General features: G+C 47.0%; 1 protein-coding gene across 9 annotated transcripts in view; it reads right to left on the bottom strand.

Moving 5' to 3' along the window:
* Positions 1–26,212, bottom strand: part of ZNF618 (zinc finger protein 618) — a 273,275-nt gene that overhangs the window by 32,069 nt on the left and 214,994 nt on the right. For 7 of the 9 annotated variants that reach the window (XM_054007916.1, XM_054007915.1, XM_054007910.1 and 4 more), the window contains 4 exons: positions 8,490–8,579; positions 6,511–6,546; positions 5,647–5,724; positions 4,240–4,329 (listed from right to left, as the gene is read on the bottom strand). In XM_054007916.1, the coding sequence (XP_053863891.1) occupies positions 4,240–4,329; positions 5,647–5,724; positions 6,511–6,546; positions 8,490–8,579 (294 nt within the window). The remainder of the gene's footprint in view (positions 1–4,239; positions 4,330–5,646; positions 5,725–6,510; positions 6,547–8,489; positions 8,580–26,212) is intronic. The other 2 variants (XM_054007913.1, XM_054007909.1) reach the window with 1 other exon arrangement.

The following is a 26,212-nucleotide window of genomic DNA, read 5'->3' on the forward strand; positions in this document are numbered from 1 at the left end:
TATGTTCCACTATAGCAGAGTTACCTTGTACATAGGGACCTTGACATGAACTTCAAGTTCTACGCCTGCCAGATGGCGTCAGTAAAAGACGCAGCCAGGCAGCCATTTTAACAGTCTGCTGAACCTACTTAGTGTCAAATGAAATAAAAAGATGGGGGGTGGGGGAAGGAGGGGCTGGCTTTCTAACTACTTTAGTCCACTCCAGATAAAAGACTACACACATTTCCACATCAAGTTTCTGAAGAAAGGCTGGAGAGGTGATTGACTGATAGAGATGGAACCTCACCATCACCTCCGGAAGGAATCTGGGATGCCTCTTCAAAACTACCTTAACTTTGAAGAATGTGGTAGAAGGCGATTGCTTCCAAGGGCCTGGAACTTGATACACCAAGCTGACGTCACTGCCGCTGGGAAAGTGACCGTCCACTTAAAAAAATCTGAGCTCATAGCTATCAAGTTTTCTATCTGCCAAGAAAAAGCCCCTAGTCTCCTCTGGAACATCTGATGCCAGGGCAATGAAAGAGCAGATGAGGAGATCTCACCCAGTACTGCTCACTGAGATGGAAGCAGCACAAACTGAGGTGTATCCAACCTCGTGAGAACTAGACCTTTGCCCTCTTAGCTGGTATGAGCCTGTGGGTAGGAACTAGGTCCAGTATTGACAAGGATGGTTAATGCTGCCCTTTTGAAGGGCACAATGGCCATGGCCTTAAAGAAACAGTCAGTGGTTTCCATGATCCTTTCACGTCTGGTTTTCATTGTGGGAGTGATGGATGCCGATGCTGATGCAGGTTTTATCAGACCCTACCACTCTGCACCAGTAACTATGAAGTTTGCTACCACATCTGTAGTGCTCTGGTTCCTCCCTTGCGAGATTCCACAGCCTGCATTTAACAAGCCAAGAAACTGGAGGCTTTTTTGTTTGGTCAGAATCTCAGCTGTGCTGGTTCTATCTACACTGTAAACCATAGTGTTGGGGCCCCAATCACAACACAGCCATCCCCTACCATGGACAACACACAGGTCCATCTTGTGCCGTAGGGGAGACCTTATGCATGTTTTCAACATGTCCTTAAATCTCCCCCAGCCATGAACAGCCGTGCAGCAACAGCTGGGGAAATGTTTAAAACCTACTTACAATCCAGGAGAGAGCCATGTTCTCTGGTCTGAACTGTATTATACATGGGTCTCCCCAACACACGTTTTTATATAGCGTAGATGGACCTTTCAGTGATACAGGAACATGTATTTTTTAAAAGTGACCTCCCCCCAACTCTAATAGGATGAAATCATGCCCTCCTCCCAGGCCGTGTATCTTAATGAGGCACTTGGCATTAAGAACTCCTGGCGATCATCCCCACTCACTGCAACTGCTCCCTCCTGCTCGGGAACGCGTCTCCAATCTGCCCAGAAATCGGTGACAGCTCACAGGGTTGTACGGACCCACAATCACACTGAAAGCTGCTGCAGACCCCTCAGGATGGGAGCCCTCATCTCATCCTCCTTTTGGTCTCATTTTCAAATAGCATCAGAGAAGAAAAAGAGAAACTTCAGCAGGGAAGCTGAGCTCAAGCAAAGAGACACAGAAAATCTGAGCGTGATGGCTAGAGCTTTCCTTGCCTGGCCCCACTCTGGCTGGTCTTGCAGGGTTGGTGGGATGACTCACTATTTGCAGACCCCAATGCCACAGGCCAGGATAAAGACAAAGTCGCCTTTAACTCCCCAGGTTGCCAGTGGATTGATAAGTGTCTCTCTCTGCACCAAAACTGAAGTGTTCCAGCTCACCTCACGGGACTTTGGAGCCGTGCAAGGCCAGGGAGAACACCAATGGCCGGCCTGTTTTAGTAACCAACCCATCTCTCTGAATAATCACAGTAAATGATCTGAAAAGTCTCTGGGCATGGAAAAACAGGATAGGGAAAATCAAGAATGCATAGTTTAAAAAAACCCTTAAAGTTGCAGGTGACATTATTCTAAAGTGTGTTTTAAAACTAATTAAAACCATTTACAGAAAATAGTTTGAAACCATTTACACATCCATTCTCCCACCTAACAAGAGGCGAGTAGCAGGGGCAGTCACCTCTCTGCCTGCACTGCTTCCCTGCCTTCCCCTTGGCCAAGGCAGCAGCAGAAGCCATGCTGCAAGGATACTTCTTACACCAACTCTGGAAACTCTGTGCCTCTTCCTCCAAAAACCAGAGACCACTATGGAATCCATGGCCTCTCCTATGATACAACTATATCCCTAATGATGAGAGCACCTAATCCCTCAGCAGCTCTCCTGGCTCACAGTGAAATGGATTAAACTCCACCTTCTCTCCCCCCAATTCTCCCCCGCAGATTGTCCTAAATCATGAGGTTTTTTTAAAGCCACGAGAGACCCAGAATCTAAGATTCCCATTGACCATAATGCAGCCTTCTTACTTGTCTTGTGAATTTCTATCATATGATGGACTGAAAATCCTAAATGTTCTGCATAGGCAGGAAGGGGAAGATTTCTGGTGGGTCATCCAGCAGCTGGAATCAGAACCCAGGGGTCTTTTCATATAGATACTTCCATGAGAAGTATAAACCCGTCTTTCTCTACTCCGTGGGCTATCGGGGCTATACCCAGCAGCTGTTTTATGTTATTACCAGGAAGAATGGAGAGATCACCTTTATACCGGCACATCCTGGGAAGATGAGAGTCTATTCTAGCTGAACAGAGATTCCATGCTAAATCCACAGCACAATGTTCCTTATTTAAACAAGTACTGGGTTTCCTTGGTTACTGTGTAGAGCATCTGACTGGGGATCCTAGAGCCTTGGTTAACCAAGGATCCATCTATGCTGTAAAACTGACCTGGTGCCAACAATCACCAGTGATGGGTCTCCTCTGATGCCATCTACACATGTAGTTAAGATCATTTCCTACTCCAGCTGAAGGGTGTCAGGAGAGACCAATTACTGAGGACATCTGTGAACAGTGGGCCAGTTTCCTAGTGTAGATGGGGCCTTAGAACATTAATTCTGTGAAAGTGGGTGACAGAGATGACCTGTGCTTCCATACCTTGCACCACTGTCCTCGAAATTATCTCAATACTCCAGAAAATTTGTAATGAAACTGGCAAGCTGTTAAGAGCCAACTACTTTTGACCTTCCTGAAAAGTACAGAAGCCCGGTGGACAGTGTCTCCAGTTCATTGTGGATAAAAATTACATCCACTCCATTAATAAAATAATAATAATTCAAAACCTAATTACAACAACCGCAATTTTGGTGAGCTATTGAAGAAACAAGGTGTTAGCTCCCCCTGCTGGCTACAGGTGAGCAGTTAATCAAAAGCTAATTCCAGAGCCATGCACACCCATCCTCCACTGATAGTCATTATGGACAGAGATGAGAGCAAAACAGCACCCACATTGGCTTCTAGCCATTAAAATAAAAATACAGTGCAGGGCAAAAACTGGGAAAGGAACATATGGATGAAAGTGGAAGTGTCCGAACCAGCCCCCAAACTCTGCCAGAACGAATGTAATTAGAATTTCCCAGGACTATTTCACTAGAAGTTTACATATGAGCTACATATAGCTGCTGTTCATGACCTCTCCTTCATCTGATAGCTCTGCCCTTCAGAGTCCAGATTTCAGTGTCTCTAGTAGGCTTTCAAGCGGCGCTGCAGCAGCTCCCTGGCACAAACATTTTATCGGCCCTGTGATTTAGCAGCAAACTGCCCAAGTCATTTTCATAATTTCAAAAACCATTTTGAACTCACTGTCTGTAACAGTTTCTTGGGAGCTTGTAAGAAAACCTGTTTCCTCGCAGCATGCATGCTCATTTGTTATTTAGTGCAGCTTAGGAGAGCTTGGCTGTGGCCGCTGGTTTGTTACTGTATGGTTGCCTGGGAGAGCAGGCGGTAATTTGTACAGGAGTGTGCTTGTGTATATAAAGACAGAGTATGGAGCTTGTTATTTAAAAAAATGGACCCCAAAAATGGCACTGATTTTGCAGACAGATGGTAAAAAGGTCAGTCAAATTATGGATCTTCCTAACTTTAACAGCATCTCTTTAAGAAATGGTTTCATCTCTGCTTTACAACATTGTGGTCAGCACACCTTCAGCTGCCTAAGAGCCATATGCACACTGGGTGCAATGGAAGAATCCATCAGACCGGCTTCTTTCCACTATGCCCCTAAAGTCAATTACCAACCATTGTAAATCATACTCTGTAATGAAACAGATCTCCAGCAGGATACTCACTAATTGGTGCATGCAACGCCACATGTTCCTGGTAGGGAGTGTAATATTTGTACTGCTTGCCACAGAATTCACATGTATAATTGCCAGTTTCTGTGAAGATGAAACAAAGACTCGGTAAGAAAGGAACCCAGCATCACCTCGCATAATTACTTTCTTTCTTACTTTTTATGTGTGAACTTGGTGCTTGATAAAAAGAAATCGCGTGATTCATAGTCCTTCATTCGGACAGGGAGCGTTTCAAGCAAGCATTAAGAACCACTTTCACAAAGGGAGGTGAAGCACTGTGATTTGCACCCACAACCTGCAACCTTTTTCTCCTACAGATGGGAAAATTAAACCCCAGATGCTACAGTGGTGGACTCAGTACAACCATCCCAATAGCTCTGAACAGCACAGAAGGTACTCACAGGTTAAGTGAGCTGCCAAAAATCAGACAACGAATCAGATGCAAGACAGGGGCAAGAATCCCAGTCTCCTGACTCCCTGTCGCAGGCAGGAACCAGTGGTTCATGCTGTCTCTCCCTATGCCACGGCAATGGCTATATGCAGCCAGTGATGGATGAACCACTGAATGTTCAACTAAGCACCCAGAAGTGCAAGTTTTGATTCATATTTCCAGAACTTATTGGGATTGTAAAACTGGGCTGGAAATCTCAGGAGAAAGGGCTTTCTTGCAAGACCTGTGGTACTTGCTGTGTCTGTTGGTGCTGCAAATAGCACAGAAATGTCTCGGTATTTTAGTACCATCCCTTCCAGCCAGAGCCAGAGAGATCAGACCAGGGCAGAACCGCAAACACAGGAAAATGATAAACATGTTAACCCAACATTTTCAAATTTAAAAGGTTCAGCATGAAGTTTGGTCAAAGTCTGGTCATTTCTTTGTTTTATCTGCATTGGTTTGCCCATCTGACAAGCAGGCAGTGTGCAAACTGCACCTGTCCTCCAGTCAGCTCTGCCAAGGTACCTCAACCCCTAACCTGCAACTGGGATAAACTCTACCAAACTTCCTTTCAGCTGTGACCTAATCCTGGATTTGAGCACACATTGCCAAGGTGAAAGGTGAGTGCACTCATCCATGCCAACCCCCTCACCACGGAACACCATACCTTACTTTATTAAAACGCACACAAGAAGGGGATTTGCATTAAGAACAAACTCAATTTCCTGGACACTTAACAAACATGTAAAGAAGGGAACTTCTGTAGACGTTTAAAATACATTTCTCAGTTTACGTGGCTGCTGGGTTTCCTGTTTATTAGAAACGAGATGCATCCTGCAACAACTTTCAGCATCTTCACATAAGCGTATTGATCTCCCATTGTTATCCAGGAGGAACCCTTAGCAAGAGCCAGGTTTGGAACCTTATGCTATGTTTTATGACTCCCAAAACTGTATTATAGATCATACTTGGACCAATCTTCTGAAATGGTTCTGGCTCCTCCTCTTTCACTTCATCTGCTGCTATGACTGTCTGGTCATACGGGTCTGCAAAAGAACAAAACCAGCAGAGAGCTGACAACACCCCAAGGCTTTCTGTACACAGTTACAAGCACTGAATGCACTGGCCCGTGCAGTTACATTTCTATCTGACACAGGATTCCAAAGCACAATGTTCAAATTTCCCTCTTTCAGTCCCTCTCACTTACCATCCCTCATGCCCACCCAGATATTAACCCCTTCTAGCACAATAATATGATTTGAAGATAAATCAAAAATCAGAGAAAGATTGCACAAATTTCAAAGCTTGATTTATATTTTCTGTCTTCCACTGCACCCCTCCCCCGAAACTAAATGTTTTACCATGTTTGAAACTGGGCATAGTAATGCAGTATACATTCAGCAAACACTGGGCTAGATGGACCTTTGGTCTAACCCAGTATGGCCGTTCTTATGTTCACTGACCAATGAGGTTAAGCTGTGCCATCTATATTATTGTAGCCAATCAGAACCCAACCCATCTTATGAAGTAATTTCATTTATGCCACAAGCAATTTCAAAATGACTAAAACACTTATCGTTTGTTTCTCTGATTTTCACAAGTCTAGATCAAATGCATATGCAACAAAAGCCTGGTATCTAATAGGGCTGGGCATCATGCTACTGGCTGTACGTAACATTGCTACGCACTGAGAGACCGAGCTGGCGCCCACTGAAGTCAAGGACAAAATGCCATTGGCTTCCGTGAGTGCAGAACTGGGCTTATTGTGCCTGGGAACTACTGAATGCTTGTAAAGGTCTGTGAAATAAAGCACACAAAGGATCTCTGCTTACCTGCCCGGTTTTCTGGGGCCCCTTCCACACTAAAAACTAACACAGAATAGAAGAAGGGGTGGGGGGGGAAACAAAACAGAAATTAAATCCTCTTAAATGGCCTTGTTTTACTCCTGTATTTCATCCACAGGGTCAATGCAGTTCAGCACCACAGAATAAGCCAGGCTCCCTTCTCCCATCCCTCATCTCCCAGGCAGCAGTCACACAGGGAAATACTTGAGCATGCCCAGCCCTAGTGTACATAGATCCTCAAGGCCTTTGTTAGAACACACTAACATAAATGCACAGCTGCCTCGCACCCGTGTCTACTGAAACACAACCAATCACTCAGAGGCATCCAAGCAAGCGGTGTCTTAGAGAAACACAAATGGCAGCCATTTTAGAAGCTTCAGCTTCCTTATTAGCTTTGAACTAGAGTGATGAAGACACAGTTCAAGTAGAAGCAGATAGGCTGGACTAGGTGACCTCCTGAGGTCTCTTCCAACCCCAGTCTTCTATGATTCTATGTGTAGCCTATCTTTCAATCCCAGTGACTTAATGTCTATGACCCCACATGAAGGACGGAGAATCCAGCACCATTACACGGTGCTGGGGAATGCCAACCGACCTTAATGCTAGTCTCGGGGTTCCAAAATTTCAATCAAAAACAGAAAATGTTTTTTTGACAAAATTTCTTGTGAAAAACATTGGGGCAGGACTGGTCACGGGTACTGGCCACGAGTAATCTGCTTCATCGGAGCAGCCTATGGTACAGACATTGCCTGCTGCACTTCCTGGTTGAGTAAAGTGCAGCACTGACAGCTCTATCTGCCATGAGGAGGAGCTTGGCTAGGGTAAATAGGGGAGCAAACACACACAAATAATGTAAAAAATCCTTAATATCGTTGAAGTGAAACCGCCGCCAGTTGTTCTAGGCTGCCAGCATTCACACTGAAACAATTCAACGTGTTTACACTGGAAAACAGTCCTTTAAAGCAGAGCTGTGGGAAGAACTGATTTTTTCGATTCACTGGCAGTTCTGGAAAAAAAATCTCATTCTGGGACTGAAAGGAACTGGGATGGAATTTTCAGCAAATCAAAAAATCATGTCACTTAGAACACAGAACATTTTGGTTTTAGGCACCATTCACAAAGGTGAGGCGAACAGCCCAGTAGTGTGGACACTCATTTGTGATGGGGGAGACCCAGATTGAAATCACTGCTCTGGGGCCGGGTCTTTGTATAAATAATCCGAGTTCTGCAGCAAGGACTTGAACTCGCGTCCCCCACATCCCACGCGAGTGCCCTAGCCACCAGGCGTTAGGCTGAAGTAGACCTTCCCTCAGTCCCTTTATGAATTTCACCAGGAAAATAAAGTTGTTTCCTTTCAGAAATGTCAAAACCAACCGATCTGACATTTCCAAAAAAGATTTTTTTTCAACCAAACCAATTTGCCAAAATTGACACAAATTCTCAAAGTATTTTTTTGGACCTGAATCTGCATTTTTTCAGTGAAAAAAGTTTTGCCGAGATTTCCTTTGAAGTCCACTGGCTCAGACATAGACACATCAGTTCAGAACTGCATTGGCTGGCAAGCCTACCTGCATTTGGAGCTCTGTAATGATCCCACAGAGAGCCATGCTAAAATTAGGTCCTCTGAGGTCAGAAACCAGACACAATACGACTTTGCCTAGCCAAGGGCTAGACTGGCAACTTATCTTGAGGCCCAGACCTATAACAAATCTGTAGTGATCCTTAACTTTACTATGAAGACATGGCTTGCTGAGACCGCAGGTCCCAGTGTGAGGGCGCTATCACGATCCAAACAGATGGAAGCAGAGCAGGTTAGGACCCGATTTCTTTGAGCTTCGTGTTAAGGTTGTGTGCCATTGTAAGACCCCATGGCAGCATTTTGCCCATGAATCACACTTTGTCTAACCCCACATAAAACAATCACTATTTCCCAGCCCAATCTGACAAGGTGCTGAAGCAGTACTCACCATCCACCGCATGCAGGTCTCTGTGCTCTTGGAAACAGCTGTAGTATTTATATTTTTTCCCACAAATGTCACATGTGTACCTAAAATTGTCTGTAGGAAGAAGGAACAAATTCCTTTTAGAAACATTGGGGTGAAAGGCAAGAGCTCCAATGGACATTTCTGAATCACAGGATCCATCCATTCACCCCCATTTCCCCCAGACTCTCTCTCAAATGGCTTACCCATTGGAGCAATCACTGCTTCACACCTACCCAGGTGTGCATCATACACTCTAACTTCAGACATATCTCATGAGTTTCAGTCATAGAAAAAGCCGGACAGTTCAGCTGTCCAATAAAACCTGTATAGGACCCACGCAGCACTGGAGAGGGGCCAGAACAAGCATGCAGGTCCACAGCTGCCACTCCAGCTGAAACTGGCCCAAGAAGGCTGTTCTGGGGTCTCCTCAGGGCAGTTGTAGGTCACGACTGAGGTGCACTGGCAGAGCAGTGCAAGGACCCAACACTTGAATACTGAAGAGTTGTTGGAGAACATTGACAATACATTGACTAAGCTAGGCATGGTGTCAATGTGCATATGGGGTAATTTCACAAGCACCATGCACATTAATATGGGGGGGGACAGGGAGGACCACCCCCACCCTGTAAAGTGTAGTTCCTCTGTCACAGTGACTGCGACAAGGGCGCAGTCATACTCCACAGATCTGTTCCTGGGGCATCTGTCAGATCTACTGGCTGTAGCAACAAAGACCTTTTTCTGCTGTTTACACCTCTTGTTAGTTCTGCAGAGCCAGCACAGCTGAGGGCTGGTATCATGAGCCTGCTGACGCTTGTTTACCCAGGACCCATGAAGCCAGGTCCCAGTTGGAGGCTCTGCCCGGGCGGTCCTATTGGTGGAGTTCCAGAGCAGCTGACTGGCTCGCTAGCCCTACTCAAGCCAAAGGCAGGAACAGGCTGTCTGAACTGGGTTCCACCCTGTTCTAAACTGTGCGCCTTGCGGCTCCCACGGCTTGAGTTCCTGGCATCCTGACCCGGGGTGACTCCTAGCATCCGATCCGTGCTTCTGACCCCGGTATCCTGACCCTGCCGCCTCCTGTCTTGTGACCCTGGACTCTGGGTCTGTCTGCCCGTGACCCGGCCGCGACAGCTGGTTTGGACCACAATGACCTTGAGGGAGCGAGCTTGGTGCGAGGATGGACCCAGCAGCACCACTGCAGCCACTAGAAGCATCAGACTCGCCCGGATGTGCCCTCCGCCTCCAGGCAGATAATCAAGCACTGAAGGCCCAAGTTGCCCAGCTGACCTCGGATAATCAGCGGCTGCAGGAGCGAGGCAGCTCAGCACTGAGAATACCGTGCTGCGCGCACAGTGCAGAGAGCCTTGCAATACCATTGCCCCAGCAGTTCCGGTGTGGCATGAACCATGCCAGCTTCTGATATGTCCCCAAATCCATCCCTCTGACCAGGCCCTGGTAATCAGCCTGCTGACAGGAGACTGTCCCCTGCAGGCCATTATTCAGGGACACAGAGAAATAACACAGTTTGGTATGATCCATTCCCCGCATTGTCCCCTGACCCTTGGCATCTCCTGGCTGACCCTTCATAATCCCCTCATTCACTGACGAGAACAGAAAGTCACCGTCCCATCAGAGCTCTGCTGACAGCAGGGCCGGGACCCGCAGACATTGCACCCAGACCCAAGAAGGCTCAAGTAGGTGTAGCTGCCCACACTGAAGCACCCACGGGCGGAACTATGGAACTCCCCCCCCCCCCCCAAGCGCCATATCTACGCTGATGTCTTTGAGAAGAAGAATGCAGAAAACCTCCCCCTGCACTGGGACTAGGACTTCAGCCGGGCGATGATATCACTTGGATGGATATACACAATGTTAGAGCCTGAACTGACGGCATTGTGAGAATATCTCCAAGGGAACCTGGCCCGGGGGCTCATCTGCAAATCAACTTCACCAGCCAGCACCCCGGTCCTTTTCATAAAAAGGAAGGATGGAAGCCGCCGCCTCTGTGTTAATTACCGAGCCCTAAAGCAGATAATAATCTGGAACCGTTACCCACTACCCCGATCCCTGAGTTACTGGACCTTGTGGGGGCTGCCTGCATATTCATGCAACTGGATCTCCAGGGTGCTTACAATCACCTCTGGATTCGATAGGGGGATGAATGGAAGACGGCCTTTCGGACTGGCTATGGCCCCTTTGAATATTTAGTTATGCCGCTCAGACTGACGCACCAGCAACGTTCCAGCACTTTATCAGCAACATGCTCCGAGACCTACTGGGCCAGTTCGTGGCACTTAGACAACATACTGATCTTCTCAGACGAACTGGCCCAACACATCACACATGGCCATACAGTCCTGGGGAGACGACGACAACAGTCTCTACACTAACTTGGAGAAGTGCTCATTTGATCAGACTTCAGCTGAGTTCCTGGGATTCATCCTGTCCCCGGAAGGAATCAAGATGGATCTGCACAAGGTCCAGGCAGTCCGCAACTGGGCAGCCCCTCACAATGTGTGTGACCTTCAACGTTTTTTAGGCTTCGCAAACTTCTACCGCAGGTTCATTTAGAATTTTTCAAAACAAGCCGAGCCCCTCACTGTCCTACTCTGAAAAAACGCCAAGTTTCATTGGTCACCCAAGGCCCAGCATGAAGCTCTGAATTGAATCTTGCTTTCACCACTGCTCCAGTATTGGCCCACCCCAACATGGCACAAGCTTTTGTTATGGAAGTTGATACCTCTAGTACGGTGATCAGAGCAGTGCTCTCCCAAAGGCATGGACCCAAGCAAATGCTGCACCCTATTGCCTACTACTCAAGGAAGCTTACACCTGCTGAGTGAAACTAGGAGATCTTGGGCAAGGAGCTCCTGGCAATTAAGACCGCCTTCAAAGAGTCATGACACTACTTGGAAGGGACCTGTCATCCGGTCCAAGTGTTTACGGACCACAAGAATCTGGAGTACCTGTGCAGGGCCAAGGCCCTGAACCAACCACAGCTCCAATAGGCCCTATTCTTTTCCCAGTTCAACTTTACCTTGATCTACCACCCTAGAACCAGGAACAGCAAGGACAATGCCTTGTCCCAAAGATATGGCTCCGATCCACAAGGCCCTAGTCTGGAACCAGCCCACATTCTCAAGTGCCATAACTTTCGTAATGTGACTCGCCGCCAGGACCTGCTTGCGCTCATCCGCTCTGTCTCCATCTCCGTAATTCCACCTAACAAGTTGGCCATTGTTAACTGAGAACTACATGATACCTGGGAGGGGATCACATTTGTGAGAGACAGTGGTAGGTCAATGGAACAATTCTGCTGTTGACCTAACCTAGCTACTGCCTCTCAGGAAGGTGGATTACCTACAACGATGGGAGAACCCCTCCCTCATGAGTGTAGGTAGTATCTACACTGAAGTGCTACAGTGATGCAACTTCAACTCCTTCCTAGCACTGAGGAATTAATCTGAGAAAGGACTGAGCAGAATCTGCTCCATGAGGAGAATACATTGGCTTGGATATGTTTAAGTGATAAGTGCATAATTCCAGAAGAGGAAGAGAAACTAGTATGCTGCAAAGGGGCTAAAGGGAGGGAGGGAATGAAAGGCAGGTTATAACATGAAGCCTCTCAGCCTAGGCAGGAAACTGAAATGCAAAGATGACGACTTAGCCTGCGGGCAACGCACAGGGGCAGTTCCAGAAGACTGGACAAAAGCTAATGTTGTGCCAATTTTTAAAAAGGGTAAACAGGATGACCCGGGTAATTGCAGGCCTGTCAGTCTGACATCAATCCCAGGCAAGATAATGGAGAGGCTGATAACAGGACTTGATTAATAAAGAATTAAAGGGGGGCAATGTAATTAATGCAAATCAACATGGGTTTATGGAAAATAGATCCTGTCAAACTCACAGGATCTTTTTTTGATGAGATTACAAAGTTTGGTTGATAAAAGTAATAGTGATGATATAATACATTTAGACTTCTGTAAGGTGTTTGACTTGGTACTACACAACATTTTGATTAAAAAACTAGAATGATATAAAATTAACATGGGATTCGTTAAATGGATTAAAACTGGCTAACCAAGAGGTCTCAAAATGTAATTGAAAATGGAGACTTGACATCAAGCAATGTGTTTCCAGTGGGATCCCGCAGGTATCGGTTCTTGGCCTTACCCTATTTAACATTTTTATCAATGACCTCGAAGAAACCATAAAATCATCACTGACAAAGTTTGCAGATGACACAAAAATTAGGAGAGTGGTATATGACGAACAGGATAGACCACAGATTCAGAGTGATCTGGACCTTTTGGTAAACTGGGGGCAAGCAAACACTATGCATTTTAATAAGGTTAAATGTAAATATATATATATATATATATATATATATATATATATATATATATATGAACAAAGACTGTGGGCCATACTTACAAGATGGGGGACTTTATCTTGGGAATCAATGACTCAGAAAAAGATTTGGGGGTCATAATGGCTGATCAGCAGAACATCAGCTCCCAGTTTAACACTGTGGCCAAAAGGGCTAATGCGATCCCTGGATGCATGAAGAGGGGAATCTCAAGTAGGAGTAGAGAGGTTATTTTTCTTCTGTATTTGGCACTGGTGCAACTGCTGCTGGAATCCTGTGTCCAGTTTTGGTGTCCACAATTCCAGAAGGACGGTGATAAATTGGAGAGGGGTCAGAGAAGAGCCACGAGAATGATAAAAGGATTGGAAAATCTGCTGTATAGTGAGAGACTCAAACAGCTCAATCTATTTAGCTTAACAAAGAGAAGGTTAAGGGGTGACTTAATTACAGTCTGTATGAACCTAGATAGGGAACAAATATTTAATAATGAGCTCTTCAATCCAGCAGAGAAAAGTATGACATGATCCAAGTGCTGGAAGTTGAAGCTAGACAAATTCACACTGGTAATAAGGTGTTAATTTTTGAGAGAGAGAGAGAGTAATTAACCATTGGAACAATGTACCAAAGGTTGTGGTGGATTTTCCATAACTGACCATTTTTAAATTCAGATGGGGTGTTTTTCTAATAGCTCTGCTCTGGGAATTATTTGGGGAGGTTTTAGGGCCTGTGCTATACAGCTGGTCAGACTAGATGATCAGAGTGGTCCCTTGTGGCTTCGGAATCTATGAATCTACTAGCCTAAGACACGGGAAAAGCCCTATGGAGAAATGTGCAGTCAGATACAGGAGATTCAGCTCACTCAAGCCCTGGAGCAGAAAGACTGTAATCACAAAGAGCTTGATGGGGACCTAGCAGGGCAAGGCAGAAACACTATATGCAAACTATCTACAAACCACTATGTAAACTGCAACCGCTGTCAGCAAAATAAAGGAGGCAGCTTGGGTTGCACTGTTGGAGGACCAGTCCTTGAAGCCCAGGCAGCGGTAATCTCAGACACTTCCCAGAACCTGCTGAGTGCACTGCACACGTCCCGGGCTACTGTGCGTTACAGGAGGACAGACAGTATGTAGTGTGTGCTGTATCCCAGGAGAACAGAGTTTCTCCCATTAGTGACAGGACTGTTTCAGCTTAGAAAGCATGAGCTTCACAGAAGACAAAAGTGGTGTGTGACACAATGAGGAGGAATAAGAGCGCGTCCCAAGGGGGATATAATTGATGAATACCTCTCTCTGTCTGAAGTCTAAGGGAAATGACTCCTAGCAAGGCATGCGGAGTCTTGGAGGTGAAGAGGGCCCAGGGCATTCAAAGAACAGCAGGTCCCATAGACTACTGACACTTTGGTGGTTAGGTTGACCCCGGTCACGTTTCCCAGGCTCCATCAGAGTGCCACTTTATCAGGAATAACCCTCCCTCCATCTTGGAGAACCCCTGCTGTAACGGAAGACAGATAATACGGATCCCACGCAGAAGGCTCCTGGGTTTGACTTTCCACGGTCATCTTGGTCAACTCTGAATCGAATCCAAACCAAGCATGGTAGATGTGGACATTTAATGCACAAATGGAAAATCAAGGACTCCCCGGTGTGCGAGTGTGGTTCCCCACGACAGACCATCGAACAGATCACTACTGCCAATTGATAGATATGAAGGAGGCATCACTGCAATAAATTCTGCTACACCTGATGTAGCCATTTGGCCCAATCAACTTCAGGTGAAATTGTAGATGCTGCTCTACACCAGCCATACGAAAGAGGAAGACGACGCCCTCACTGAGAAATCTCCGTGCGCTCACTGGGAGCAGTGGGGATTTGTGCTGCTGGCACAGCAAGCCCAAGCGTTTGAAGTGGCTGGGAACAGCACTCCCAGGGGGACGACATGGCTACTGCCCTCGCCTGGAGGTGAAGGCATCGGGCAGCCTCGGCGACAGTGACAATTGTAGGGAACCCTGCACTGATGCAGCTTCACCCGCACTAGCAGCAATGGAGCAGATAGCATAGACTGACAGCATTTTAGCACCATCACTTAGATTTGCTCTGAGCAGAATTAGACCATACACTAGTAAAAATACCGGACGATGGTCTACACGCTACCACCCTGCCAGCATCAGTAGAGCTGCATCAGTAGACAATTATACCAGGGAAATTATTTTCATCAAGAACTTTGTTTATTAATAAGGGTGTCTGGGAATACAGAGTGCACGTTACGCTAACAGCCATTCTTACACCTTAACCGAACACTTGGGGAAAGAGATTAGTTGTTTGAAGCATGCAGGGACTCAGTCCCACACCTCACTGATATCACAACAGCCGGGCAAGCAGTAGAGTCCCTGCTCTAGACCAGTCCATGGAGCTACTGTTACTGCAATGTTAGAGACTGACACACACAGGTAAAGAAATCCAGGGCTAAAGTCAAACTCCAGCAAACACCACTCAGCCTCAGTTCTGATCATTTAACCCAACTAGGGCAGGGTCCATGATCAGTGAGGAAGCTGCATTTCTGGGAAGCAGAGGCTTACAGTGTGCACCTCCAAGATGGTTTTACGTACCAAGTCATCCCATAAGCGTATTTAAATAATTCAGGTAAGTGTATTTCCATGAAATTTACATAGCGACTCTTTCTAACACTTAGTGGAGCCAATAAATGCAGTAAAAGCAACTGGGGTGATACGGAACAATCATTTGCTGGGTGAAAGAGACTTGAAATAAGGACTGTTTGCTGTTGAAGTGTCCCAGAGGTGTAGATGCTGATGTTTAGCTACTCACAGAGGCAATTCCCGGAGAGTGGACAGGATTTCTGCCACTGTTCTGCCTGGTCTTCTCCTGGTCTAGGAAAGCAAACGCAGCTCTGGGAGAGCCACACACAGCAGCACGGGCTGTATGTGCAGACTGACCCTGTCTCAAATACTGTAGCTTCAGGGTTTTCTGTGTGAATATTTTAAGAATGGGCAGATTATGCAAGTGGAGAAAGGCAGGAATCAAAATCAGACTCCAGGTGCTGGATGGGTTTAATCATGAGCAGCCCTGTAAGTTCATCACAATATCCTGAATCACCTTCAACAGTTCCAGATCCTCACAGAAACCCTCAGCAGTGGGCATAACCATGGATATCCTGGCAACTGCAGTCCTAAGTGAGTGAGGTACAGACAGAATAAAGTTCTCAAAGGCCATCTGAAAAGACAGTTACCTTTTCTGTAACTGGCGTTCTTCGAGATGTGTTGCTCGTGTCTATTCCACAATAGGTTTGCGTGGTCGCCACGTGCACTGGTGCCGGAAGTTTTTCCCCCTAGCAGTACCCGTAGGGGAGTGCCCCTAGCGACCCCTGGAGTGGCGCCTCCATGGCGTGGTATAAGGGGCGCTGCATGCTCCCCCCACCCTCAGTTCCTTCTTGCCAAACAACTCTGACAGAGGGGAAAGAGGGCAGGATGTGGAATAGACATGAGCAACATATCTCGAAGAACACCAGTTGAAGAAGAAAAGACAGTTACCTTTTCCACGAGTGATTGCTCATGTGCATTTCACAATAGGTGATTCCAAGCTGTATCCGTCGGAGGTGGGTAGGAGTTCACAAACTCTTGGGACGGAGCACAGCCCTGCCGAACCCGGCGTCTTCCCTGGTCTGGGAGACGATCGCATAATGTGAAGTGAACGCGTGAACTGCAGACCAGGTGGCAGCCCTACAAATGTCCTGAATGGAGAAATGGGCTAAAAAGGCAGCCGACGAGGCCTCGGCCCTACTCAAGTGCACCCTCACAATCAACGGCGGGGAGATTCCCGCCAAGTCGTAACAGGTACGTATGCACGAAGTGATCCCATTGGAGAGCCGCTGAATGGAGATCGGCCGACCCCTCATGCGTTCGGCCGAGACGATGAACAGCTGCGAAGACTTCCTGAACGGCTTAGTCTGTTCCAGGTAAAAGGCCAGAGCCTGTCTAACATCCAGTGTGTGGAGGCGGCGCTCCTCACTGGACACATGGGGCTCGTATGTGGTCCGTCACGCTAGACTCAGGATGAGGCCCCTCCAGCTCTGGTTGGCCTCGGAGTTCTCCCAGGCCAGAGACAGGATGGACACGGTCCTCCCTGTGTCTGAGCCGGTGATCGCTGCCCTACAATGGGGAACATGCTCCGCGGGGTCCTGTTCAGGGGCAGGCCCCCGTTGGTGGAACTGGTGTCCGACGTTTCGGACCTGGGGTGGGGAGCCCATGTGGGGGACGTTCAGACCCAAGGTCTGTGGTCTGCGCAGGACCTTGCCCTGTATATAAACGTCAAGGAGCTCAGGGCAGTCCGGCTGGCATGTGTGGCCTTCCACTCGCACTTGGAGGGCAGATTAGTCAGGGTTCTCACGGACAACATGGCCTTGATGTTCTATATCAAGAGGCAAGGCGGGGCCCACTCCTCTGCCCTCTGCCAGGAAGCCCTCAGGCTGTGGGACTTCTGTATAGCCCACGAGATTTGCCTACAGGCCTACCACCTACGGGGTGCCTGGAATTCGTGGGTGGATTGCCTCAGCCGAGACTTCTCCTCTCAGCACAAGTGGTCTCTACACCCAGAGGTGGTGCACAGACTTTTCCAAGAGTGGGGAACTCCCCAGGCGGACTTGTTTGCGACTCGGCAGAACAGCCGGTCTCCCTGGTTCTGTTCCGGGGGCGGGCCTGGGACAGGGCGCAATCTCCGATGCCTTCCTCCTATCCTGGTCAGGCCAATTTCTCTATGTCTTCCCACCAATCCCACTGATCGGCAAAGTCCTGGAAAAGATAAAGACAGACAGGGCCCGGGTCCTCCTGATTGCCCCAGCGAGGCCCAGGCAACATTGGTACGAGACCCTCACAAGCCTGGCGGTCACCCCACCATGGCCATTGCCGTCCTGCCCGGACCTGCTCTCCCAGGACCAGGGCCACCTCCTCCACCCCACCCTAGCAGCACTCCACCTCACGGCGTGGCTGCTCAGTGGTTAGGCTGGGAGGAAAGGACGTGCTCAGAAGGAGTTCAGCGCATGCTCTTGGAAAGAAGGCGACCCTCCACATACCGAGCCTACTTGGGAAAGTGGTCTCAGTTTTCCCCCTGGCTACTGAGCGGGGCATTTCCCCCGTGGCTGCCCTGATCCAGCTCATTTTAGACTATCTCCTTCACCTTAGAGCCCAGGGCCTGGCGCCCTCGTCCATCAAGGTGCACTTGGCGGCCATATCAGCCTTCCACCTGCCAGTGCAGGGGCACACGGTATTGTCCCATGCTATGACTGGCCGATTCCTTAGGGGGTTGGATCGTCTCTTCCCATATGTAGGGCCCCCAGTCCCACAGTGAGACCTGAACTTGTTGCTGGCCCGATTGACTGGTCCCCCCTTCGAACTACAGCTGCGTGCTCCTGGTCACACCTCTCGTGGAAGGTAGCCTTCCTGGTTGCGATCACGTCGGCTAGACGGGTCTCGGAACTCAGGGCCATGACCTCCGAGCCCTTGTAACAGTCCGGGCCGATGGATCATAAATTGTCCTACGGGAATGTCAGGAAACCTCCTCATGCTCAGTTACAATCACTTCTGGTGCTTTTTTGGCAGATGGTTCATGGAAGTGACCAAAAGTCCCACTGGTGATAATTACAGAGGGCTAGACTCGAGCAGTAATTATCCCAAAGTAGCTGAGGAAAGTATCTTCTTGCCAGGGCTGGCAATCTTTCGGGGGACAAAAGTACGTGACACGTGGGGATGGAGAAAAGGATTCACCATATTCTTGTGGCACCAGAGAGAATCCATCATCTGTATTTACATAAAATAACCCAAGTCCTCCAACACTGATGTATTAGGTTTAAAGGAGACATCTGAAAAAGATAATCCCCTTGTTGTTCTGCTTTGTTTATTATAAGAGATTTGAAATGTGAAAACATCCTGAAATTCTTCAAGAGAAGAGGAATCAGTAGACAGCATGAGCTGCTGAATTCTTTTAATTGTTTTTCAGTTTGTAAGTAACAGCGATGACATTGTGCAATGGATTTAAAAAAGGTTTTTTTAGGGTCACCAAATTTTAATGTTTCCTGAAATGGTCACAGTGCAATTCAGTTGGCAAAGATTCAGGAGTAAAGAAGAACTTGCAAAAAACTGGGCTAGTACCTATACATTTCCCCCCCTGCTAAATTCCAAGCATCTTTGGAAGATGATGGCTCTTTCTTTTACTAACTATAATAGGAGAGAAATTTTTTAGCTTCAAAACAAGTTTTACTGGCATTTCTGGGACAAACCAATGAATTAGAATAAGAGTTAGAATTTACTAAAACTCTACCTCCTTATGTTGGAATAAATAGATTTTACAGTCTAGGGACTTTATTTGAAATTTGCCAAGAGTTAATATCTGTCTGTTTATGAATAGTAATTCAGGGCTATTCAATGCAGTCTGTGTAGTAGGGATTTCAGGGGTTCTCTTTATTTGTAAGTGCATATTACCAATTCTGTCGCAGACTATAGTACATCATCTGTGATGATTATCAACATTTATAAACATTTTCTTTAAACCCATAATGCTAGCACTTTTCTTCTCAACCCCAGGACCTTTGCAACATCACATTTAGGGTGGGTGAAACACAACAGGGCGTTGTGACTTCTAGGATCATAGAATATCAGGCTTGGAAGGGACCTCAGGAGGTCATCTAGTCCAACCCCCTGCTCAAAGCAGGACCAACATCAACTAAATCATCCCAGCCAGGGCTTTGTCTAGCTGGGCCTTAAAAACCTCTAAGGATGGAGATTCCACACACACATACCCCAGGTAACACATTCCAGTGCTTCACCACCCTCCTGTGAAATAGTGTTTCCTAATATCCAACCTAGACCTCCCCCACTGCAACTTGAGACTATTGCTCCTTCAGACGGGGTTTCAGTAGGGAGACATGGAACATAGGGTGTATTCACATCATGGGGGGTAGCTGGAAGCGGAAAGTGACTGGGTTAATAAGCTGGGTGAGAGGAAGGGCTCAGCAGTCAAGTGTGTGGGAGGGATGGGAGGTGTCCAAGTGTTTTGTGGAGAGCCATACCATGCCTGAGGGTAAAGGGAGGGTTAGCCTGGCGGTGGCGGTCAGTGAACAGCTTGAAGCCTGCCTTGGCAGTGTCCAGCTGGGGTCTTAGCTTCTCCTGGATATGGTGGAGATGTTCGACCAGGTTAGAGTCGGCAGGGACAAGGGAAGTCAAGGGGAGGGACAGGTGGAACCAGGGATGGAAACCATAGTTGGGAAAAAAGGGGCTCTGCTGGGTGGACTTATGCTCAGACTTGTTGTAGGCAAACTCGGCAAGGGTAGAAGTTGGACCCAGTCGTTCTGGTGGAAGTTGATTAAACACCACACGTACTGTTCTACAACTAGTTTTACCCATTCTGACTGCCCGTCTGTTTGGGGATGATAGGCGGTAGAGAGACATAGGTCAACATCTAAAAGGAGGAAGAGTTCCTGCCAAAAATGGGAGATGAACTGTGGTCCCCGGCATGACATGATATTGGAAGGTACCTCATGAAGCTTGAAAATGTGGTCAAAAAACATATGGGCTGTCACCTCTGCGGTGGGGACCTGGCATCAGGGCACAAAGTAGGACATCTTGGAGAGGAGATCTATGATAACTAATATAGCTGTGAGGAGTTAGGGAGTTCTACAATAAAATCCACTGATATAGAGTTCCAGGGTCAGGAAGGAGTAGGTAAGGGGATCAGCATGCCCAGGGGCTTAGTATGGGGGCAACATACTTTGCATGAGTCAATGTACGACCTCATGGAGATGTGCAATTGGGGCCACCAGAAACCTCATGTGATCAGTTTCATAGTCTTCCAATGTCCGAAATGGCTGGCCAGAGGTAAGTCATGGCACAGTCAGAGAATTGCAAAATGGGGTGGACCTACTGGGGCTGAATGGGGTGGTTTCCCAGCACCACAGTGGGTCTGGATTTGTGGGGGCACCCTGAGGCAAAGTGTCCAACTTTTCCACAAACGCCATTTCAGCACCTTCTCTTGGGCCATGAAGTGCTTCCTTGTGCTGTCAATCTGCATGGGCTCAGGTCTGGAACTAGGCAAAGGGTGTGCCTGGGGACCCTTGACGCTAAGCTAGAAATGGGTGACTGCCTGTTTCCTTTCCAGGCGATGGTTCTCGATTCTAATGCAGAGCTCAATGTAGGGTAGCAACTCCATAGGAGGGGTCGACTTGAGCCAGCTCATCTTTTAAGGCGCCGTTCAATCCAAGACAAAAATGGAAGACTTAAGCCTCCTCATTCCAGGTTGTATTGGTGTCCAGGTGCTGGAAGTGGGCTGTGCAGGTGGAGATAGGTCCTGAACCCTGGATGAGGAACTGTAGGGCTGCTTTGGCAGTATGGGCCCGGTTGGGGTCATCAAATACCAGTGAGAAGAAACAAACAAAGTCCTTAAAGCTGCCCAGCACTGGGTTGGCTGTTCCAGGAGGGTGAGGCCCAGTCCTAGGGCTTCTCCAGACAGCAGACTGATAACCAGCTCCACTTTCACCTGGTAGTCTGGGTAGAAGGATGGCTGCATCCGGAACAGCAAGCAGCACTATTTAATAAACCCTCAGAGCTTGTGGCAGTCACCATCAAACCATTCCAGCAAGAGGATTTTTCAGACCACACTCTGGGGCTGCTGTCTTGGGTGGGCCCGAGGGTTCTGGAGGTGTCAGACCTGTGCTCAGAAAGAGGTGTTCTCTAACTGCAGCTGGGCAATTTGGTTTGGGAGGCTCTGGAATATGGATGCCATCTCCGGGGCTGCAGCACTCAGGTGCTCCATCACGGCTCTGAGGCCCAGTACAGTGGAGTCTGTGCAAGTTGTCCGGCACTGCCTCCCAGCAGTCAGGTCTAGTGGTTGGAGCTGATGTAGGGTCAGGACTGGGCCAAAGGTGGTGCTAGAATCGAGATCTGGAACAGATTGGGGTCAAACCCCAGATCAGAATCCATAGTCAAGCCAGAATCAGTACCGTAGCCAGAGTCCAAGCCAGGGGTTGAAGCCAGGTGGTCAGAGTCCAGGGACAAGCCAACTCCATATCGGAGGCGAGTCCAGATACAGGCCAAAAGTTGAAGCTAGGTGATCAGAGTCTGAGGGTCCAGGGAGGATCAGGAAGCACAGGCAAGGCTGGAGTGGGTCAGTAGGAGGGTTGGAGCAAGGTCAGAATAGGGCAAAGCTAAGACTGGAACATGGCTTGGGCAAGGCTGGGGCAGGAACAGGATCGGGATCAAGAGCACGCTGGAAGTCAAGAGTATATGATACACTGCGAGGCAGCAGGAGGGTTCCTGGCCAGGTATTAGGGCTGTTGCAAAGACTGATCTGCAGTCCTAGCGAGGTTGGGAAAACACCTGCGCCTGAGGGTCATCTGACCCAGGCTCTACTCCAGGATAGGCTGCTGCTGAGTTGTTGCCGCATGCCTGGCTGACTGGTGACTCTGCAGCTCTGTTGGAGGGGCACCAATTGAGTTCCTGGGGGCAGATGGACACAAGCCCACCCACTTGTGTACCCACTAAGGGGAGGAGCTACTGAATCCAGGGCTCAAATAAATTCAGGGGAAAACAAATGAGAAAACAGGGACTGGAGTGAGGATCAAAAGCAGAAAGCCAGAGGGGGAGACCAAGCAGAGAACCCTGAACAGCACCCATTGCTCCTAAAAGGCATTCAGGGAGCCAGTGGATGTGGCCCAGAGGAACTCTGCCTCAATACTGTGGTTAGATGTTGATAGATGTTTGACTGCATGTGTGTGTTTCCTCCATGTGCCACCCCAGCCCTGCGCAGACAGCTGGCATGGCAGACATCGAGCGAACTGCCCAATGACCACAAGATCCGTTAAGGGACAAAGGCACCACCAGACAGGTTTATTGTCAACAAAGCATGGTACTAGTATCCCGCTAACTCTATCAGACCACTAATACATGTATGCCGGTAACAATGGACCAGCTAAGTGAACGGCAGGACTTTCTGTTCCTCCCTAGGCCAGACAAAGATACTCCCTCTGAAATATAGCTTTATACCCCAATACAAACAAGTTAGTACTGCCCCTCTGACATAGTTACTGTAGTTATTGCCCCCTGACGTGACTAGTTATCACCCATCACCTTATACATGTTGGTTAAATTAAAATATCTCTATTACGTATTGTCATCCTGACCTTATCTTTTAGGAGGGGTCAGTATGTTACTGTTATCCTTGGGGAATGTTTTTGTACCATCCTTAATATCGGGTGTTCTGGTACCACTTGATATCGGGATGTGTTTGCATGAGTACTCTGTGACTAGAACATCTTAGGAATGTGTATTTCTGCAATATCAGCCCTGTTCTTGCCAGATTCTGTGAGCAGGTCCGCCTCATATCAGGCCTCTAATACAAGGACTTATATCTCAGGCTCTCTTCCTACTACAGATATGTGACCTAAGGGAGGAGCGGAAATAGGCCCCACAGTAGCAGAGCACTTCCCTGTCCAACATTCTCCTCCTGGTAGATGGATGGACACCTTGGCCAGTGCCAGGAGGAGGTTGAGGAGGAGGTCTTGTGACTTCGTGGGGCCACAGATGGGGTGTGCATAGAGCACACTGACTATCATGCAGATGGATTTTGTTTCTTTCTCTGTAGTTCTGGGTAACATTTCTCTAGGTTTCACTCTTGTTTTTCTCTTTCCAGGTGGTGCCCATATTATCACTTGCAGTGAAAGTTATGTTGATGTCATCCTTAAAGAATGTCCTAAATATGTCATCTTCTTACCATATTTGATGCTTTAGATTGTTTTGCTCTACTTAGAATTTCTGATGTTACAAGAAACTCTTTCCAATGGAGTCTGAAGATCTACCATGGGCGTTTGCTTTGAAATGAATTGATCTTATCAATTTCGGTTGTCAATTTTCATGACTGCTCCATGAAGGAGGACAGACATGATGCTGATCTTAAAAATGCATATTTTTTGTCAGTGCCAATCACTTTTAAAGTTTTTATTTTTGATACTTGTTGCTTGACACTTAGCATGGTGTCACCATCATGACACATCTCACTCCCAAGATACGTAAAATGACACTTCTAGTGTTTTTTCTTCCACTCTAATGGTTACCTTCCGGCCACTGATAACCATCTATTTTGTCTTTCGCTTGTTGATGAACAAACCAACTTGTTTTGATGTATCTGCCAAAACTGGGTCTTTTCTTCCATTAAGCAAAGCATTGGCCTAAACAGCACAATGTCATCAGCAAAAATGAGGTCATCCAATTGTGCTTCGTCATTTGTTCATAACATTCCTTGGTTGATTTCTGCGGTTACTTTCCTTATGATATAATCAATGACTGGTGCAAACATTAGGGGAACATACTACAACATTGCCTTCCTCCAGTTGCCACTGCAAATCATTAACTGATGTCACCATCTCTGATTACACACTCAGCAATATCATAGAGGTCCTTGATTATTCTAATTATTTTTGCTGCGCTGTGTATGCTGTCAAAAGCCATCTGGAAATCTATAAAATTTATCACAAGAGGTGCTTGCTTTGTTCTATAATATGTCTGAGAACAACAATATAGTCTATCAGTGGCCTAAAATCTGTTTGCTCCACCCTAAGGTGAAGGTTTGCTTGTTTCTTGATACATTCCATAATAATGTTGGACCTGATGTTTCCCAGGCACTGAGAGTAATGTGATTCTTCTATGATTATTGCAGTTGGTAAGGTCACTCTTCCGTGGCAATTACCTACTTAAAAAAACCTGCTCCCTTAAGAAAAATAAAACCCCCTTGGCTAGTTCTCACTAGGGAATAGGAGCGGTATTAAGTCTGAAGATTTTAAAATCTAAATCAAGAAGTTATAAGTACGTAAACATTCACTTTTCCACATGCACAGTACGAAATTTCTGTTAGAGTTTGAACTGTATAATGTGTGTCGCACTACTGAGTTACACCAATCGCAACTGCATAACTCCATAGTCAGCCATTCTACCTTCTGTTATGTTATTTTTTTACAGAGGAAATTAAAAGCCAAAATCTATTCTAATGAAACATCAAGTTGCAAATTTGAAATATATATATATACACACACATATATACACACACACACACACACACACACACACACATATATATATAAATAAAAAAATGTCAGGAAACATTAAAAGTTCTTTCTTAATCTTCAGTTAATATTAACTGTCCCACTTTGCACAGTTGTTTCAATTAGTCGTTAGATGGTTACATTCACCATAGCCTGAGTGTGTATAACCTTAACTTTTGCACTTATTAATTTGATGGTTTAAACCAGGGGTCTCAAACTCCTGGCCCATGGGCCATCTGCGGCCTGCGCGCTTCCCCAATGTGGCCTGCGGGGCTCCAGCAGTGTTGGGGCCGGTCTTTCGCTTGGCCCCACCTGCCGCCCCCGGGCTGGGAGGATTTGAGGACTGGCACTGGCCCTAAGGACACCCCTGATTTAAACTCACAATCCTAATGTTCTCTTTGCACATGCAGGGTATTAGTCCTGTGACTTCATCATTAAGTTTGCAGGAGACATTCCAGCCCACAGCCTTATTTCCAGCCATTTATTGCTTTCTCCAAGAAATTCCCTTTCAGGCTGAATTTTCTCATGCTTAGTCTCAGCCCAAAGGGAAATATATTTTTAAAAGATGAGGCCAATCATTTCTGATTTATGGGGCTGTGAAATATTTACAATTTATTGCCTTTTTAAGAGTCCCAATTTTCTTTTGACCTCTCATAACTCAATTACGGCATGCAATGAAGAGCTCATGCTCCTTATGGATGAAGTCCTACACCAGGGAAGATGTAGATGACATGTTTGAACATGCATGACTAAAAACCAAAAATCTCTCTTGAATTTTGCAACTTTCTTACAGTTCACATTCACAGAGAGTGGACCCTAGGTGCCGTATGGGGTATAATTCAAGCCCTGTATTTAACTACCATCCTCTGACAGTCACTAGAGCAAGGTCGCGCATACATGAAGCGGGGAAAATGTGCACACTTTATCAAACGCACACTAGCCAGTGCAGTGATGAAACACACAGGAGCATCTCTTCAGCCAGCACCATGCCATTGACAATCCTCTTCCAGCCTCCACCTTTTCCATAGGCCAATTGCCCTAACATATGGAAATGTATTTCAATTTGTGATTGTGTCTCACAATGAAACATATGCACTAGTGTAATTTAGGGCACTTGGCAATAGGGAGGGAGAATCGCTCATCAGGAGATGATGGCACTCTTTAAAAAAAAAAAAAAAAGGGGGGCCATAGACAAATTACTGATATCCAGAAGCTTTCACATGAGTCAGTTTAACAGAACTGTAGT

This window comes from Malaclemys terrapin, chromosome 17 (genome assembly GCF_027887155.1).
Source record: "Malaclemys terrapin pileata isolate rMalTer1 chromosome 17, rMalTer1.hap1, whole genome shotgun sequence".
In the NCBI taxonomy this organism is placed as follows: Eukaryota; Metazoa; Chordata; order Testudines; family Emydidae; genus Malaclemys; species Malaclemys terrapin.